This window comes from Sminthopsis crassicaudata, chromosome 3 (assembly GCF_048593235.1).
Source record: "Sminthopsis crassicaudata isolate SCR6 chromosome 3, ASM4859323v1, whole genome shotgun sequence".
NCBI lineage: Eukaryota > Metazoa > Chordata > Mammalia > Dasyuromorphia > Dasyuridae > Sminthopsis > Sminthopsis crassicaudata.
The window spans coordinates 211,204,219-211,221,502 of NC_133619.1; the positions used below are offsets into that span (position 1 = coordinate 211,204,219).

General features: G+C 34.6%; 1 protein-coding gene across 3 annotated transcripts in view; it reads left to right on the forward strand.

Annotated features, from left to right (window-relative positions):
* Nucleotides 1–17,284, forward strand: part of PHKA2 (phosphorylase kinase regulatory subunit alpha 2) — a 103,294-nt gene that overhangs the window by 76,594 nt on the left and 9,416 nt on the right. For 2 of the 3 annotated variants that reach the window (XM_074299867.1, XM_074299869.1), the window contains 9 exons: nucleotides 2,689–2,777; nucleotides 4,075–4,208; nucleotides 7,521–7,677; nucleotides 9,449–9,528; nucleotides 9,965–10,043; nucleotides 10,160–10,289; nucleotides 11,100–11,201; nucleotides 14,604–14,722; nucleotides 17,118–17,171. In XM_074299867.1, the coding sequence (XP_074155968.1) occupies nucleotides 2,689–2,777; nucleotides 4,075–4,208; nucleotides 7,521–7,677; nucleotides 9,449–9,528; nucleotides 9,965–10,043; nucleotides 10,160–10,289; nucleotides 11,100–11,201; nucleotides 14,604–14,722; nucleotides 17,118–17,171 (944 nt within the window). The remainder of the gene's footprint in view (nucleotides 1–2,688; nucleotides 2,778–4,074; nucleotides 4,209–7,520; nucleotides 7,678–9,448; nucleotides 9,529–9,964; nucleotides 10,044–10,159; nucleotides 10,290–11,099; nucleotides 11,202–14,603; nucleotides 14,723–17,117; nucleotides 17,172–17,284) is intronic. The other variant, XM_074299868.1, reaches the window with a different exon arrangement.

Consider the following 17,284-nt stretch of genomic DNA (forward strand, 5'->3'; position numbering starts at 1 on the left):
AAATCTGATTCTTTTTGTGCAGCAAAATAACTATATGGACATGTATGCATATTTAACATATACTTTAACATATTTAACATGTCTACCTGCCATCTGGGGAAAGGGGTGGGGGGAAGAAGGGGGAAAATTGAAACAAAAGGTTTTGCAACTGTCAGTGCTGAAAAATTACTCATGCATATATCTTGTAAATAAAAAGCTATAATAATAATTTTTAAAAACCTATCCTTTGGTAATCCAGCCTAGAAGTTTGCCAGAAAAAAAAGCAAATTCAGTTGAATTGCCTTCTTCCCCTCCACCATTGGCTTCCATTACTTGTTTGTTCTTCAATCCTTCTTCCATGTGCTAAAATTCTTCAAAAATTATGGACAAATCATTTACTAATCACATCTTCTCAGTAACTTGTGATATAGTTCATGTTGACTTGGGTAATTTCAAGTTATTGAAAGTTCCAGATATTGTCTTAAAACCCTGTTGATCCTAGGCTTCAGTTTCCAGCTTAGCTTTTTGCTCTCTATGGCCCTATCTGAGGATCAGTTTTCCTAATAGAGAAGAACAAACAAAAGTTGAATGATTCTCCACTTTCATTTGATCTTCCTCTTCCAATTAAAAAAGGACCCTTTTGGTTAGCAATCACCTCATCATAGGCTTCATCTCTTTTCCATTTTTCAGCATACCCAGTGTTCTCTCTTCTGTATCCTTCCTCAGTTATCATTTTTTGCTTTCACCTTCTGTATATATCTTTTTACAAATCTTAAGTTGGTTGATGAGTTCTTTATAAGTTTATCTTTTAGTCCTCATTTTTTTTCCTTGTAAAATGATAGATTTGGACTTAAAGGACTTGAGAGATCATCTAATCCAACACATCCTCCATTTTTGTTGTTGTTTTTGTTTTTACAGTTGAGGAAACCCAACACCTAGAAATGTGCCTTGGCCAAAGACACACAAACAATGTAGAATTCAGATTTGCTACTGGCTCCATATTTAGTGCTCACTGCACAATACCACATAATGTTTCTTCTCACTGTGCTTCCTTTTAGTACTATCAAAAAATAGTTTTTGTTTTCAAATTTTTTTTCTTGGAGTGTATCCTTCCCTTATAAGACAAATTTCCCTTATTCTTAACCTACCCCACTTAAGAATGCTCAGAATTTTTTAGATTATCTTCCTTCTCTTCCTTCCTCCCTCCCTCCCTCCTTCCCTCACAGATGGATTTTTTTTAATGCCTTCTCAATATAAAAGTTATAGAGAAAATTTTACAGAAGAAAACAATTATTTAACCACATCCAGATTAAAGTTACCAAAATCCAGATCAGAACCTAGAACTTCTCATTTTCTTTGTGTCCAAAAATTACCCAAAGAAGAGACCACAAATATGCCTCCCAGAAATGGTAAAAAGTATTCTGGCAGACATAATGGATAAATATTTGGCAGAGAGGGTGAGAAAAGGGGGTAATGATTATACACATAAAAAACCTTATCAAGCCAATATTGTTTTATTTAAACCTGTACATCATTTAAGAAACCAGTATTATTTAGTTGTATAGCTTGCCTAGCAAATAATGATACCCTCAGTTGTCAGTCTTTCCCAGAGCTCTCTAGCTTACAATTCATGCAGAGATCCTTTGCCCTCAGCCCAGAATTTTTCTTTCATACTCTTCTTCATATTGTTCTTTCTATATGAATGAGTCCCCCAGAAAACCTTTAGCCCCCCAAAATGTTCTAGAGGAAAGAAAAAGAGAATACAGAATAAAAACAGGCACTGGGATACAAGAGCAGAAGGAAAACAGATGATAAACCAATGAAGGATTCAGTATTGCCAGTCTCTGAACCCAAGGTCTGAGATTGCTAGAGCTTCAGGATCAAAAATCAGGGGTTAGATGTTCCTGAAATATAGATTTTAATCATGGAAGAATCCACAGTGCTAATATCAGAAGCCCCCACACCCCCACCCCACCCCTTTTTTTTTTTTTTTTTTTACCAATAGCAGAGAAATTCACACCTTGAGAATCAACACATGAGACAGGATCCTGTACATGCCTTACTTATGGCCTGGTTGATAAAACATCTGTGTGTATGTATGTGTGTGTGTGTAGGTATGTAATCCTTCTCATGTCATTAGCTAATCTTCACTCTATTTTCATTTTGTATAATGGCTGGTCTTCCAGAAAAGTTCTGCTCTGAAGTTTTAAAATAATGTGAAATTGGCTTTGAGTTTCCCAAGTCTAGAGCATCAGAGCAACTCAGTCAGGTCCTCCTGAGAGAGTCATTCCCAGTGGATTGACCTAAGTAGTGGTAAAGTGGTATTTGTCTTTTTAGTAACTTGTTAAAGGGTCTCCTGAGTTATGGAAGGAGCACGGTCCCCTTGCTCTGTAGATGGAATTGCAAATCTCTGAAGTATGGAAACATAAATAGGACAACTCTTCCCCTGATTTTCTCATTTGCTATAGAAAATGAAACTCCTTTGTTCCCCTTGAATGGCACCAAACTTAAAAATCCAAATATAAGAAATATCCCATAGAGCAAAGGAAACTAGACTTGGTAGGATCTGAAGTCATAGACATTTCTGGACTCAGCTTATCCTAGACACAGTAATTTTTATTACCTGGTTCCTATAGGATTATAGGGAAAATATTTTATTATTTTATTACCTTCCTCAAGAAGTTTTATTTTATTTCTTATACTTTGCAGGTGTTTCTATGTCTTTACCAACTAAGGGCCTAAGTGCTCATCGGAAATCATTGAACCTTGTGGATTCTCCACAGCCTTTCCTAGTAAAGGTAACATGTTTGGAATAACTCATAAACAAATATCTCTTACATTTCTGTCCTTTCTTTTAAAAATTTTCTGTCTTTAGTCAAACAAAAGCTAATGCAAAAAGAAATATTCATTTTCTTGATCCTTGAGATTTTGGTCTCCCTTAACAATTCCCCTTTTCTCTGTATGGGAAATATATGATTTGCTTCAGCATACTCATTTAATAAAATAATTTAAGCTTCTCCACATTAGATAGGAAACTAGCTAGGGACATTCATGTTGTGTAACAACCTAAATAAGTATTCGTGTTCCTCTCTTATTTTTTTAAGTAATAAAATGATAAATGAGAACTTCAGTGAAAAAAAAAATAAATTAAGATATTCACCAATAATTCCCAAAGCACTAGCTCTTTTGCCTTTTGAACTAAAGAACAGGTAGGTGAACTCCGATACCCATGTTTGAGGACAAGCACTTTGGTGCATCTACTGTGTGCCAGAAATTATTAAGCACTTTACAAATATAATGCCATTTGATCTTCATAGCAACCTTGTTAGGGAAGTGCTATTATTTTCCTCATCTTACATTTGAGAAAACTGGGATAGATAAAGTTGGATATAGAGGTTAAATTGCTCAGGGTTACACAACTGATAAATGTCTGAAACCACATTTGAATCTAGGTCTTCCTGATTCCAGGCCCACTATAGAAATGTGAATAATGATTCACTAGCCTTCAAAATGTTTAGCTTCTCCTAAATTGTTAGAAGCTTGGAAAATCTTTTACCTCACCAGAACTTGTATCCATGACCTAGTCTTTATTATAACATACACCATGATTAAGATAATTCAAACATAATAGTGCCTAATAAATAAAAAACTTTTGTCACATGGGATATTTCAGGCTAGTCTCACATGTTATGAGGCATAGAAGCTAGCACATTCTCTAATCTCAGCTATTCTGTTTTATAAAATAGCATATGAAACAGTGCCTGAAAAGGGAAGTTTAAGCATATAAATTATAAGCAATGCACAAAGGATCTATGATTTTTTTTTGTTAATGAGGGAGTACTCCTAGTGGGGAAAATCCTTCCATTAAAATAGCCTTTAGCCTTTCTGCTTGATTTAGAAGTCCTAGGAAGTTGTTTGAATTTTGCAAATAACTATGAAAAATAAGTCCCTATTCTAAGTCTCTGAGCATTCTATATGCTAACTAGCTCTGCAAAAAATGGTGGACAGAATTAGCAAGTTAATGGGATTTTTTGTTTTGTTTGACATCAATGTTTTCTGTTTTAATTAATAAACTTCTTTACTTCGGTTTAATAGTCTTCAGAAACTGATATCCATTGGCCCAAAGATGCCCATGGCAATCTAGACTGTGAGAAGCTGGTGGAGCAGCTAAAGGAATGCTCTAATCTGCAGGACCAGGCAGATATATTATACATTCTGTATGTTTTAAAGTAAGTGATATAAGTGGATTGGGTTTTTATTGCTTTGTTTTCAATTTAATATCCTTAAACATCTATACTTTGCTACAGTATTACTAAACTAATAGATAAGACTCAGGCCCTGCTCTCAAGGATCTTAAAATCTAATGGAGAGAAAAACAAGTACATAACTCTTGTTCAAGAAGGAGGTCCATGAAAAATGCTAAGAATATTGTTTTGTTGTTTGTCCTTCATTTTCAAAAAAGACCAAGACATCAGGGAGGTGATGCCATGACACACAAATGAACTGAGTTTAAGTGAGGGAGGGCTTGCAAGATCACCTGTCTCACTTTCCCCTCCAGAGCCATCTGGGTCCAATGGCAAGATAAAAATCAAGATGACTGGAGAGAGTCCTAGATAAAATGGGAGATATCTGCCTTTTAAGCTAAGGTCTTCAAGGTCTCAGTTTGACTGAGGTTGTACCCATTCAGTGATTTATGCTAGATAGCAATTGAGACAGAAAACCTCCTTTTTTACCTAGTCCCCCCAAAAAATCTAAATGAATTGAGTGAGTGAATGAATCTTGAAGGGGAAAGACCCTCAGAGTTTCTGGCCAAAGCAGAAATCGCTACTTGCGATAGTCCGGTCTAGCTCCTCTGAAAGGCTCAGAATAAGTCCTTGTCAGGATAAGCATAAGTCCTTGCCCCACGTTGTGGACGCCAATATGTAAAGTTCTTGAATTGTGAGGGTCTGTCTGCTCAATTATAATCCTTCTCTGGGAGGAGATTTGTAAAATCCTTTCCTCTGTGCACAGGTTTCTTGGGAGCTCTGAATCTCCTCCAGCTCTTGTCCTTCCTCAAATCAGACTGGTCTCCTTTCAGCCTGCCTAGCATCAAAATTCTATCCCAGAGTCGATTCTCTCAGACCCAATGCTGCCCTTCTTTTATCCTCCCAGAGAATAGGCATGTGAGAATACTTCCACCAATGAACTTGCTCCTCTTAGAATTCCTAAGGTATAAACTCCCTTCAAAGGCCCCAACCAAAGGTCTGAGCCAGAGAACTGTCAAGTCAACCTGAGTTCTCACCTTGAAATTGTCCAGACAACCTGAGTTCTTACCTGGTAATCTTAACATCTCCCCCTTTCTTTTGATTTAGAACATAGGGTAGTCTGATTGCAGAAAAGCTTAGTGAAGTAAGCAGAACCAAGAGAACATTGTATATGGTAATAACAAGATTATGTGATGATCAAACTGTGATAAACACGGGAAACCTCACCCGGCCCGGACACGGAAAGGATGACAGATTGATAGCTCTTTCTCGATTCTCTTTTCAACAGTTTGGTGATTTAGGGCAATTCCAATTGTGATAGAAAGTACCATTATCATCCAGAGAGAACTATGAAGGCTGAATATGGATCAAGGAATACTCTCTTCATTACTTTTTTTTATTGATGATGTTTGCCTGTGTTTTTTCCTTATGGTTTTTTTCCCCTTTTGATTTGATTCTTCTTGCACAACATGACAAATATGGATATATCTTTAGAAGAATTAGCCATGTTTAACCTATATCAGTTTGTTTGCTGTCTTGGGAAGGAGAGAGGGAGAAAACCTGGATTTATATCCCACTCATTTCTGTTGTCTACCATCTATACTATCTTAGACCAGTCATTGAACTTACTCTTTATCTAACTGGGATTGTTTCATCATCTGTAAAATGAGGGCATTAGACTAAAACACATGCTAAATCGCTTTGTAGCTCTAGATGTATGATTCTGTATAAATGTCATTTATTATGATGATGATGATTCTTTATCAGTGGTCCTCAGACCTTTTAAATAGGGGGCCAGTTCACTGTCCCTCAGACTGTTGGAGGGCTGGACTATAGTAAAAACAAAAGCTCACACTCTTTCTCTGCCCCTCAGCCCATTTGCCATAACCTGGCCGGCTGCATAAACATCCTCAGTAGGCCGCACCTGGCTTGTGGGCCGTAGTTTGAGAACCCCTGTTCTTTATGGTGCCAAAAATACTGTCAAGACACTGTCAATTTTAACAGGAGAGTATACAAGTTGAATACTTTTAAAAGATGCCTTTAGAAGTAATCAATGATATATTCTGATTGATGTGGATATCTTTAACATAAAGAAGAACTAATTCAGTTCCAGCTGATCAATGATGGACAGAAACAGCTACACCCAGAGAAGGAACACTGGGAATTGAGTGTAAAATATTTGCACTATTGTCTTTCTACCCAAGTTACTTATACCTTCAGAATCCAATTCTTACAAGAAATTTGGTTTTACACACATATATTGTATCTAGGTTATACTGTTAACACATTTAATATGTATGGGATTGCCTGTCATTTAGGGGAGGGGAAAATTTGGAAAAATGAATACAAGGGATAATGTAAAAAAAATTATAATTATAAAATTAATAATAAAAAAGAAGTAATCAATAAAATATCCAAACAGCTGAAACTTCCTTTTATATTTCAAAATTTTTTATATTTTAATCATTTGGATGGCTTTCTAAGATGCATGGTGTTTTTCCTGCCTTACAATAAAACTTTTTAGCCTTTTATTGTTGACCACCCACCAAAAAATATGAGAAATGAGTATGAACCACAAAATAGCATTTCCACTCCCTCTGTTTTTGTCTGCTTGCATTTTTTATTTCTTTCTCAAGTTATTTTTATCTTATGTCTAAGTCTGATTTTTTTTTTGTGCAGTAAAATGACTATGGATATGTAAACATATATTGTATTTAACATATACTTTAACATATTTAACATGTATATGTCTACCTGACATCTAGGGGAGGGGGGAGGGGGAAAGAGGGAGAAAATTGGAACAGAAGGTTTTGCAAGGGTCAATGCTGAAAAATTACCTATGCATATATCTTGTAAATAAAAAGCTATAATAATAATAAAAAAAATATATTAGCCAAGTGAAAACTTTGCAGGGTCAAGGGAACAAGAGATTTTCTTTAGCCTTGGTATTAATCCCCACTAGACCAGTTCAAGAGATCCTTAGTGCAAAATACACTCATTCATACAAAAGCAATACCATCCCTACACTGGTGCACTATCACTACTTGTAAAAAAATTTTAAATATAGTTTTTCACAATTTCTTGAGATTGGCTCTGTAAGACAACATGCCATGAAGAATAATTTGTATTTTTTTTAAGAATTCTTTGGTAGATTCCTCTTTGCTAAATAAGACATACAATAATAGCTGTCCATGATTGCTTATCCTGTGCTATAAAAAAATATGTAGTTTCTAAACCTGATCTTCTTCCTTTCTGGACAAATCCCCAATATTAGTGTTTCTACCTCTTCTTTTTCAGGGGCCCTGATTGGGATACCAATCTCTCTGGTCAGCATGGTGTCACAGTCCACAACCTTCTTAGTGAACTCTACCGAAAAGCAGGCTTGAACAAAGAATGGGGTCTGATTCGTTACATTTCAGGTCTGCTGAAGAAGAAAGTAGAAGTCCTTGCAGAGGTGTGAGAGAAGTATGCTTGTTTGTCATTATTATTCTGGCTTTCATATAGCAACACTGTTTTTGAAACTAAGATTAAGCCCTGAAGTGAGGAAGAAGGAATGAGAATATATATTACCCGGGACTCAGTAGAAATAGATTCATCCTCATTCTCTCTCTTTTTCTCTTTTATTTGATCTCTTTCTCTTTCTGTTCTTTCCCTTTTCTCACACACATACACACATACATAAATATGGATATATATAGGTATATATATATATATATATATATATATATATATATATATATATATATGCATATATATACATATGTATATAATATGGTTTGATGTTACATTTAAGTATACATATGCATATAACATACATTTGAATTTCTTAAATACATTAAAATTCTGCCCTAATTTCAACTAAGATAACCTAGAGATTATCTTAGGTAGCCACAGGATGTGCCACATAATCTCCAACAGGTCCCACTAAACTGGAAAGGCTTTGAGTATGAACCTGGCAGTGAATTATCTGTCTCTTTTTTTCTGAGGATCGGTTTAGCTAGATTTAAGAAAGATACATCACCAAGATGGCTATAAGGTAATGAATTTTTCAGACACAATAACTTTCACAGACTTCTCTACCAGGGCAAAAAGGGGTTATGTTCTACCTTTGTGAAAGAAGTATTCACAATTAGTGAAACCATAGAATCTTCATTTTTTCAGTTTTCTGAAACTGAAAAATGGCTTCATCAAAGGTATATGGATGTAAAGTTTAGCACCTCTGTGTTTCTTCCATTTTTGTTCTTGGGAGAATTCTTCATATTATCAACTTGGTAGAAATAGCCGGTTTTTTGTAGACTATTGTAATTTATAGATTATTAGGGACTTTTTCTTTTCCTTGCTTCCATCAGAAGATGAGCTAGGAAAATGGAACAAAACTAATTCATTTTGTTCCCTTTTAGTAGCTCTGGAACCAGATTTGCTAAAGAAAGAATGAGATTAAAATGTATCATAGTTAATTCTCAATCTGTCATTCTACTAATGAGAGACCTTTAATAGCTGGTATTTTGACACAACTATAATCATAATTTAAACCACAAGGTTTCTGGACTGTTCTCTGAATCATTCTAAAGAGCAATTTTGTTGCAGCCAACATTGTTAATAGTTCTTAATGTTTTGTTGTTTTGAAATGTTAAATGTTTTATTGTTTTAAAAATTGACAGTTCTTTAAGTAATATCAGAGTTAGGGATAGGTATGGCAAAGACAGATGAAGGGATCAACAAGAAACTTTTTTTTAATATTAATTTTTTTTAAAAATCCTCAAAGTCCCATACACTCTCCTTGTTATGCAATTAATCAACATGCCACCACGTGCAATTCTAGTCAAGCAGTGAAATAGTGAAATAGCATGGTGGTATTTATAGTGTGATATCTGGTCATATAGGCTAAATTGAAATTTCAAAGGCTCCAGGAAAAGATAATGGCATTTTTCAGACCTTGGTTAGGATACAGAAATGTTTTGTCCTTCTGTGTGGTATTCGTTGTAATTGTCCCAGAACTAGGATCTCTGACAAACCAGGACATTATATTCCCAGTCTCCTGCCCTCCTTCTTAGTAGTTAGTAACTAAGTGGGCACTAGAACAGCAGTGTAAAACTCTCCAAAGAGTCACAGTAGTTTTGTCCTGAAAATTTGGCATTTTTGCTATATCATGATCATTTAGTAACGAAGTAGGGCCCTTTGTGCATTGTGCCCTTAACTTCCCTTTCTTTTTGATATGTGCCCAGGCATGTACAGACCTGCTGTCCCACCAGAAGCAGCTCACAGTGGGTCTACCTCCAGAGCCCCGAGAGAGGACCATCTCTGCGTAAGTCTGCCATCTGCTGGGGGCCTAGACCCTAAGGGAGCCAGACAGTGATGAAGCAAAAATGGCCCCCTGCTCATCACCTAGGGCTAAAGAGTGTCCCTGTTTTGAGGGAGCAGCATGAACTAGAGGATAGAATACTGACTTAGAGTTAGGAGGACCAAGGTTCCAAATCTGCTTTCGACATTTATTAACCATCAGTTATTCACTTAACCTTCCTGAGCTTCAGTCTCCTCAGTGGTAAAATGGTAATAATAATAATACCTACACTGAAGTTAAAATAAGAAAGTATTTTGCCAAATTTACATCTATAGTATATAAATGGTGATTTGGGGCTTATAAGACAGCTGTTATCTAAATCGAAATATGAATTCTAAAAAGACACATAGAAATGAGTGTTAATACTGATTATGTCATTCCATCTGATTTTCTTCCCTAGCCCACTTCCCCCTGAAGAATTGACCCAACTTATCTATGAAGCCAGTGGGCAGGATATCAGCATTGCAGTCCTTACACAGGTTAAGATTCTGAAGAAGAGTCATATTTATTTTGTATTTCTTTTAAATGGATAGTAGGATTTCTACTGAAATCATCAATTTCACATTTACTAACTGTGCTTCTTTGTTAATGTCAGGAAATTGTGGTTTACTTGGCGATGTATGTCAGGTCCCAACCCAGTCTCTTTGTGGAGATGCTCAGGCTCCGAATTGGTCTTATCATTCAGGTGATGGCTACTGAGCTGGCCCGGAGTTTGAATTGCTCAGGTAGTATCATTGGAATAAGCAAACAAGGAAAGTTGTCTCTAGGTTTTACATGTTCATATTGCTTTGAGTGCGTTGTTTAATCTTTAAGTAAAAAAAGCATACAGTAAGTATTACTTTTACCCTACCCACAAAGTATCATATTGTAATGAAACTCCCTGAGGTTTCTGAGATATGGCAATTGTATCAAGTGTATAAGTAGTCACAATTCATAATATAATAATTCATATAATATAATTATATTATAACATAATAATATAATTATATCATAATATAATAATTTCATATATCCTACTCAGGAAGTTATTGTAAAGTGTTTCACTTTACAATAAAGAGTTTCTTTAATACTATAGTCATGTAATTATATATTTATCTGGGGGCCAGGGTGGGGTTTTGAGCTGTAACTTCCTTAGCATAAGGAATTCTGGCTGAAGAAACTCCCCATACAAGTGCATATTGGCAGTTGGTCTCTATCCTTAAAAAAAAGAAGTTAAATTCAAGATCATTTAACCAATATGTATTTGAAGTGGGTCTTGACACCGCGGCAAGCTTACTCCCCTTTCTGTCATGTCTCAATGATACTTTGTTTCATTGATAAACAAGTGGTTCTGCCCTACACAACAAAAAAGAAAAATACTGAATCATTTTCAAGTCCAGCTTTCATCACATTAACCCAAAGAAATGGTTAATGAGATTTCAGTCACAAAGACACTCTCAACAGAAAAAAACTTGGCCACAAGGGGCTTTCTTTTGGGGATCGTCAAATCTATACCCAGTCTAGTGTATTTACATATAAGATGTGTTTCTTTGTAGGAGAAGAAGCTTCTGAAAGTTTGATGAACCTTAGTCCTTTTGATATGAAAAATCTCTTACACCATATACTAAGTGGAAAAGAGTTTGGTGTTGAAAGAAGCAGTAAGTAAACAATGACTTGAATACTTATGTGACAAAAATTCAATTTATGATACAGTATAGATACAATATAATATATACACAATGAAGAAAAAAATCCCTATCATCATGTCTCATTTATGCAAGTTAAACTAAGTAATATAAACATAGTGTGAATAGTGGCAGTAAACTCTCTATTAAAAAGATTAACTAATTTTGAGTGATCTTTTCAGTTATACCCTTATAAATTGTCCAGAGTGTTTTCCCCCTTTGTCTTCCATTTAATATTATATCCATTTGTATTCCCCGTCACATTATTTCCAGTTTAATTCAGTTCAATTTGAGTAAATACTGTACCAGGTGGTAAAGAAGCTTCGGAGATGAATAAAATGTATATCCTAAGAAATGCTAACCATTAATAGCATAGATAATATAATTTGGGTGTAGAAATACATAAGATATACAGAAGTCTGAAAGTCACAAGGAGGGATCAAATCACTTTTCACATTGTTTTATTCACTGAATAAGCATTTATTAAAATGCACTGTCTGCCAAAAACTGAGCTAAGCATTAGCAATAAATATTCAAAAGCAGAAAATTCCCTGCCCTAAAGGAGCTTACATTTTAGCTTGAGATTCTTCAAGTCAGAAGTGGGGAGGGAGAGAGAGAGAGAGAGATAGCATTGCAAGCATGAGCCTAATTAAAGGCACAGAGATGAAAAAGGGAATGTTCTACATGAAGAACATTAAAAAAAAAAAAAAAAAGAAGAAGCCAGTTTATCAGGAAATTGTAAAGAATAATAATAAAGCTGACAAGGTTAGAGCATGGTTGTGAAGAACTGGAAATGCTAGAAGAGTTTATGTTTTATCCTAGTAAAGGGATTCTTAATGTGAGGTCTATGAACTTTTTTGAAAATTGAATTAGCTCTCTTTTGAAAACCCATTATTTTGCTTTATGCATTTAAAAACCTAATTCAGAAAAAAAAAATTCATGGTACAGCTGAATTGATCATTGTACTTCTAAAGTCAGGAGGACCTGAATTCAAACCTGGCCTCAGACATTCACTAGCTGTGTGACCCTGGGCAAGTCCCTCACCAAAAAAATCTAGACAAAACAAGACATAAAAAAAGAGTCCATAGGCTTCACTAGATTGCCAGAAGTGTTCATGTACAAAAAATAGGGCAAGAACCCCTGTTCTTGAGAGAAGAAAAAGTTGCCAGAGCTTCTTGAACTGGAAAGTGAATGGTCAGACTTGTACTTTAAGAATACTTCTTGAACAACTATGGAGGGTGGATTTGAAAGGGAAGAGATTTGAGTCTAGGGAGCCCATTAGAGGCTATTCCAGTTATAAACATAACTTAATGATGACCTAAACTAGAATGATGACCTTGTGAATAGAGAGAATGTAGAGATAAAACATAAAAATCTAATTGGATAGGAGGATTGAGGGGAAGGGAAGAATAGAGGAAGATTTCAAAATTACTAATATGAGTGACTGGAAAGATAATGGTGTTCTCCATAGAAAAAAAAAACAAAAAACAAAATGGAGGTAAAGATCAGTTCTGATTTGAACATGCCAGGGTTTTAAATACCTGTGGGAAATATGTACAGTAGGCACTTGGTGATAGAGAATAGGCTCAAGAGAAACAATAGGATTAGATATATAGTTCTTAGAATTCTCTGCACAAATAAGACCCAGGGAGAGAAGGAAAAGTGAAAGGGAGTGATAACTCGGAGTTAGAAGAAAAATCACCAGTTAGCTGGTCCATCTTATAACTGTATGAGAAGCTCCTCCTAACAATTGGGGATTCATTCTCCTTCATCAAGCCATTCCTTTTTATACCAGACAAAGTATTTTAAGTGATAGTCACAGTTACACAAGCACCTGTATTGTATATCTAACAAGAATTTTTAAATTTAATGTCTATATCAAACCTACTGTTATCTAAGGAAACATACATGTTTATGCTTTAAGAATAAATGTCCAAAATTCATAAAGAACCATAAAATGTTATATCACATATACACAGATGTCTTTTCAATACTCTAAAATGTTCTGATATTGGATTTTGTATATCTTTATTATGTAAGAAACCTTTAAAACCAAAAACCTTTTCCCATAAATTGTAGTGATTAACTTGCTTGAACAGAATGATTGCAAACTAATCTAGACAAGTGCTTAAGATAGTACCAGAATCCCGCTCATGGATCCTGGGAAACCTGGCAACTCCAAATACTTATGTCTTCTTTTCCTAAAGAGTTTCCAATTGTAATCAAGTCAAAGAATTAATGGTTTTGATTTGCCATAATAGAGAATAGTTTAGGTACATTGTGGTAGTTTTTTTTTTCTTAAAATTTATATCCAACCAACAAATAAAAACTGTAATACATAATCAGACATATTTTGTTTTCTTTCACTCTTCCTGAATTGAGTACTAGAAGCCTTTCCCCAAAATTAATTTTGATTATTTCAAAATGACAGTACTTTAAAGAATAAATTTATAAATTAAATATTTGTGTTTCTCAACATGATAGTATGCAGGCTATATAGACAGTTAATTTTAAAATTCTTATTGTATATAAAATATGTCTCTGTGTAGCTTATCAGTATCACCTAAAAATTAGTTTTCTCCATTAAAGGACAATATAGAGAAAATACTGTATGTAGAAAAGTATTCAAATATTACTCCCTCCCTCAGATGTTGTAGGGGATAATGCTTAGGCACACAGAGCAGCTTTGTTTTGCTTTTTTAATCCTTTTATACCTTGGATTCCAGTGGCTCAGACAGGAGGAGAATCCTGAATTTCAAATGCCAAAAAAAATAAATAATAAGTACTGAGTGAAACAAACAAAAAAGAAGTATAATACAGTAGTTGGAATTTTCTCAAATTATTTGCCAGAAAGTCTATGTTATAGAGTAGGCAAATGGCAACTCTGGGACTAGAATCTAGAAGTGATAAAATCAGGACATGTAGGCCCAAACTTTATAAACACATTCCAGAATTGACCTGTGGTCATGAATATTTTCTCTTCAGTATGTGCTTCTTGTTTCTATTACACAATGAAATACTGGTGGTTTTGTTTCAAAAGAAGGTAGTTTAATGTTTTAATATTGTTTAATACATTTCAACCAATTCATTATAACAAATCAGCCAAAAAACAACAAACAACCTATTTTTTGACTTGATTATGTAAATTCACAAATGATCCACAAACAATTTAGCTCTGTTAGAAAAATCAGATTATAATAATCTCAATGACAAATAGAAAAGTCTTTAGGAGTAGATGACATAAGGGGATTGCTCTGTTTCCTAAGAGCTATAAGTAAGGTTCTGGTACAGAAGAAAGGGAAGAAGACTGTCCAATCCAAGTATATGCTTAATTTGCTAGCACTTTTAATATGATGGAGTTTTTTTCCCTTTCAGTGCGGCCTATTCACTCCTCTACATCTAGCCCAGCTATCTCAATTCATGAGGTGGGCCATACTGGAGTCACCAAAACAGAAAGGAGTGGCATTAATAGATTAAGAAGTGAGATGAAACAGGTAAGGAAATCTTCTGCAAGGGGGAAATGGGTCCTTTTGTTTTTTCTTTTCCCTCAAAGTGATTGAAATCCAATGTTCTTTAATTTTAATGGCTTCAGATCCTTTTCCTTATGGATATTTAAGGTAGATTTCGGATGTAGCAAGAAGGGAATGGTTTCCCTGCATAAAGCCCTCTTCTCTCTACCGCCCTGCAAAAAGCTTTGGTAAAACAGAGCTTATAACAAAATACATTTTATTTGTCTTGAAAAAGCAGGTTTGTAATTAACTCTATTGTGACCTTCAGGTAATTAGGGGAAGAAAAGAGTATAATGATTCAAATAGACTATTTTGGTTTTTTTACTCACACACCTACAGCTGTGTTTATTTCTTGCTTGTGTTTCTGTTTAATTCTTCATCTTACTCCTATGTAACATGAAATTCTCCCAGTGAACACATTTTTTTTCCATTTTTGGCAAAGATTTGAAGAAAGATAGTATATGACTTTTTTTCTTTTCATTAGTAAACAGACTGACAGCTCAGTCTTAGTGCTTCTATGGTCTAATACTTGCCTATCAGTGTATAAGAATGTGTTTCTTAATCCATTGGTTGAGTATTTATTGAGAAGATCACTGTTATAGGAATATGTAAGAATAATTTACTTGAAAACTGCTTAATGTTTACTGCCTAATTCTTAATTACTAGTGCTGATGAGCAGGTGAAAGAAAGAGGACCTATGGTGCATAGTTTTCTTCTTTTCTGGTTCAAATCTTAAAGAAAAGCTGTCTATACTAACAAATTTAAATGTACCGGGACCAATTCTGCCTATTATATTATTTCTCTTGGAAAGAAGGAAAGTAGCAAAAATTTATTAAGCACTGCTTACTCTGCTGGGCCCTATGCTAAGCATAAGGGATACAGGCAGAAAGCAAAATGAAATAAATTTTCTTCCCTCACAGGAGCTTATATTAAGGAAATATAATAAGTCTTTGTGAAGGGAAATATGAAAAAAAGTGAAATAGTTTTTGCCTTTGGGTCAACATTGTCCAGTTAGTCACCATTTCTCACTCTGTCCTCTGGAACTATATATGAAACAAAGTCATGTTCTATACTTCAGAAATAGGAAGGAAGGAGGGAGGAAAGAAGAGAAAGATTAAGTAGAAGAAAATACTAGAGTTAGAAAATCTGTGTAAAATGGGAGGTGAAGTATAATCTCTCATCCTTTTTTGTGACACTGAAAACACAGCAGCTTATAACAATGGAAAGAGCACAAGAAAAGGGGGCAGAAGATTATTGGGGTCAGGCTCTTATAGTCATTGAACCTCGTTTTCTCCTCTGTATAACTGGACTAATCTCCTTGTCTTAACTGAGGTTTGTCACAAGAATCAAACAATATAAAATACTTTGAAAAAGTGCTATATAAATTCAAGTTTACATAGTAAGAAGAGAGAGAACATTTGGCTCTCTCCTATACTGCTGAGTTCAGTTACCAACACAGAGTCAAAAAAGAGACTTATATGCCCAATACCCTACCAGAAATGTGCTATCTAGTTAATAGTTATATTTCTTTCCAGGTATAATCAAGTCTTTATAGTTATATAAACTTTACTCTTGTGAGTCCAGAGCAGAACATAGATGTTAGTCCCTAGCTTCTAGTTTATACTAATGGTGCTCAAAGAGAAATAACTTAGAAAAGGTTTTTTCTTTAGCTTTTCCTTGACTTACCACTTGATGGCACCAAGTCTGTATCCTTTCATGTTCATATAAAGTTAAAAATCAGTGTAATTCTACCCTAAAAATGCCTTGTTTTGCTTGGTTGGTAGTGGGGTTAAATTAACTTTTCATGACCAGTCGAAAAATTCTAACAGAGACATTTCACAAGAGACATTTAACAGATTTTTAAACTAAGCAGCTAAATCTATGGTTTTAAATAATACTTCCAGCCCTAATTTCTACCCCATTTATAAAGGCCACATTATTATATTATTTTTTAACTAGGAAGAATAATACAAATAAGAGAATGCTTCTGATTTCTCAAACAATATAGACACATTTGTTTAATGAGATAATTTGACTAATATAGTAATGGTTACTTTGATAATCTGGGCATAACTTTCACAATTCTAACATACTTTATAGATGTTAGCCTGGATATCACTCAGGAAACAAATTGCTTGTTAACTTGGTCATCTCCATGATTGGTAGGAATGTACTGGTCCTTAAAATGAATCTTAATATCATATAACCCAGCTTTAGTTAGGGTGGGTCTGTGGGAAAATGAATTTTTTTTCTGTTTTAATGAGGGTGGGCTTCTATAATTCCATGTCTTTCTGTTACTTTTTTTTATTTTCATCTAACTCCTTTCTGCAATTATTCAGTTATTGTATGTTATTAAGGTAATTGTTTTTTTGTTTTATAGTTATTTTCTGTGGGCCATTCCATGTCCAGCAGCATTCACTCTTCCAAATCCATGGTAAATCATCCATTATGAGTATATTACATTATATTCTTTGTCACTTTTTAATTTGTAGTCTTGGAAACTTCTTTTAATTTTTCACCTACTTTCACCTCCCACCTTATCCTAAA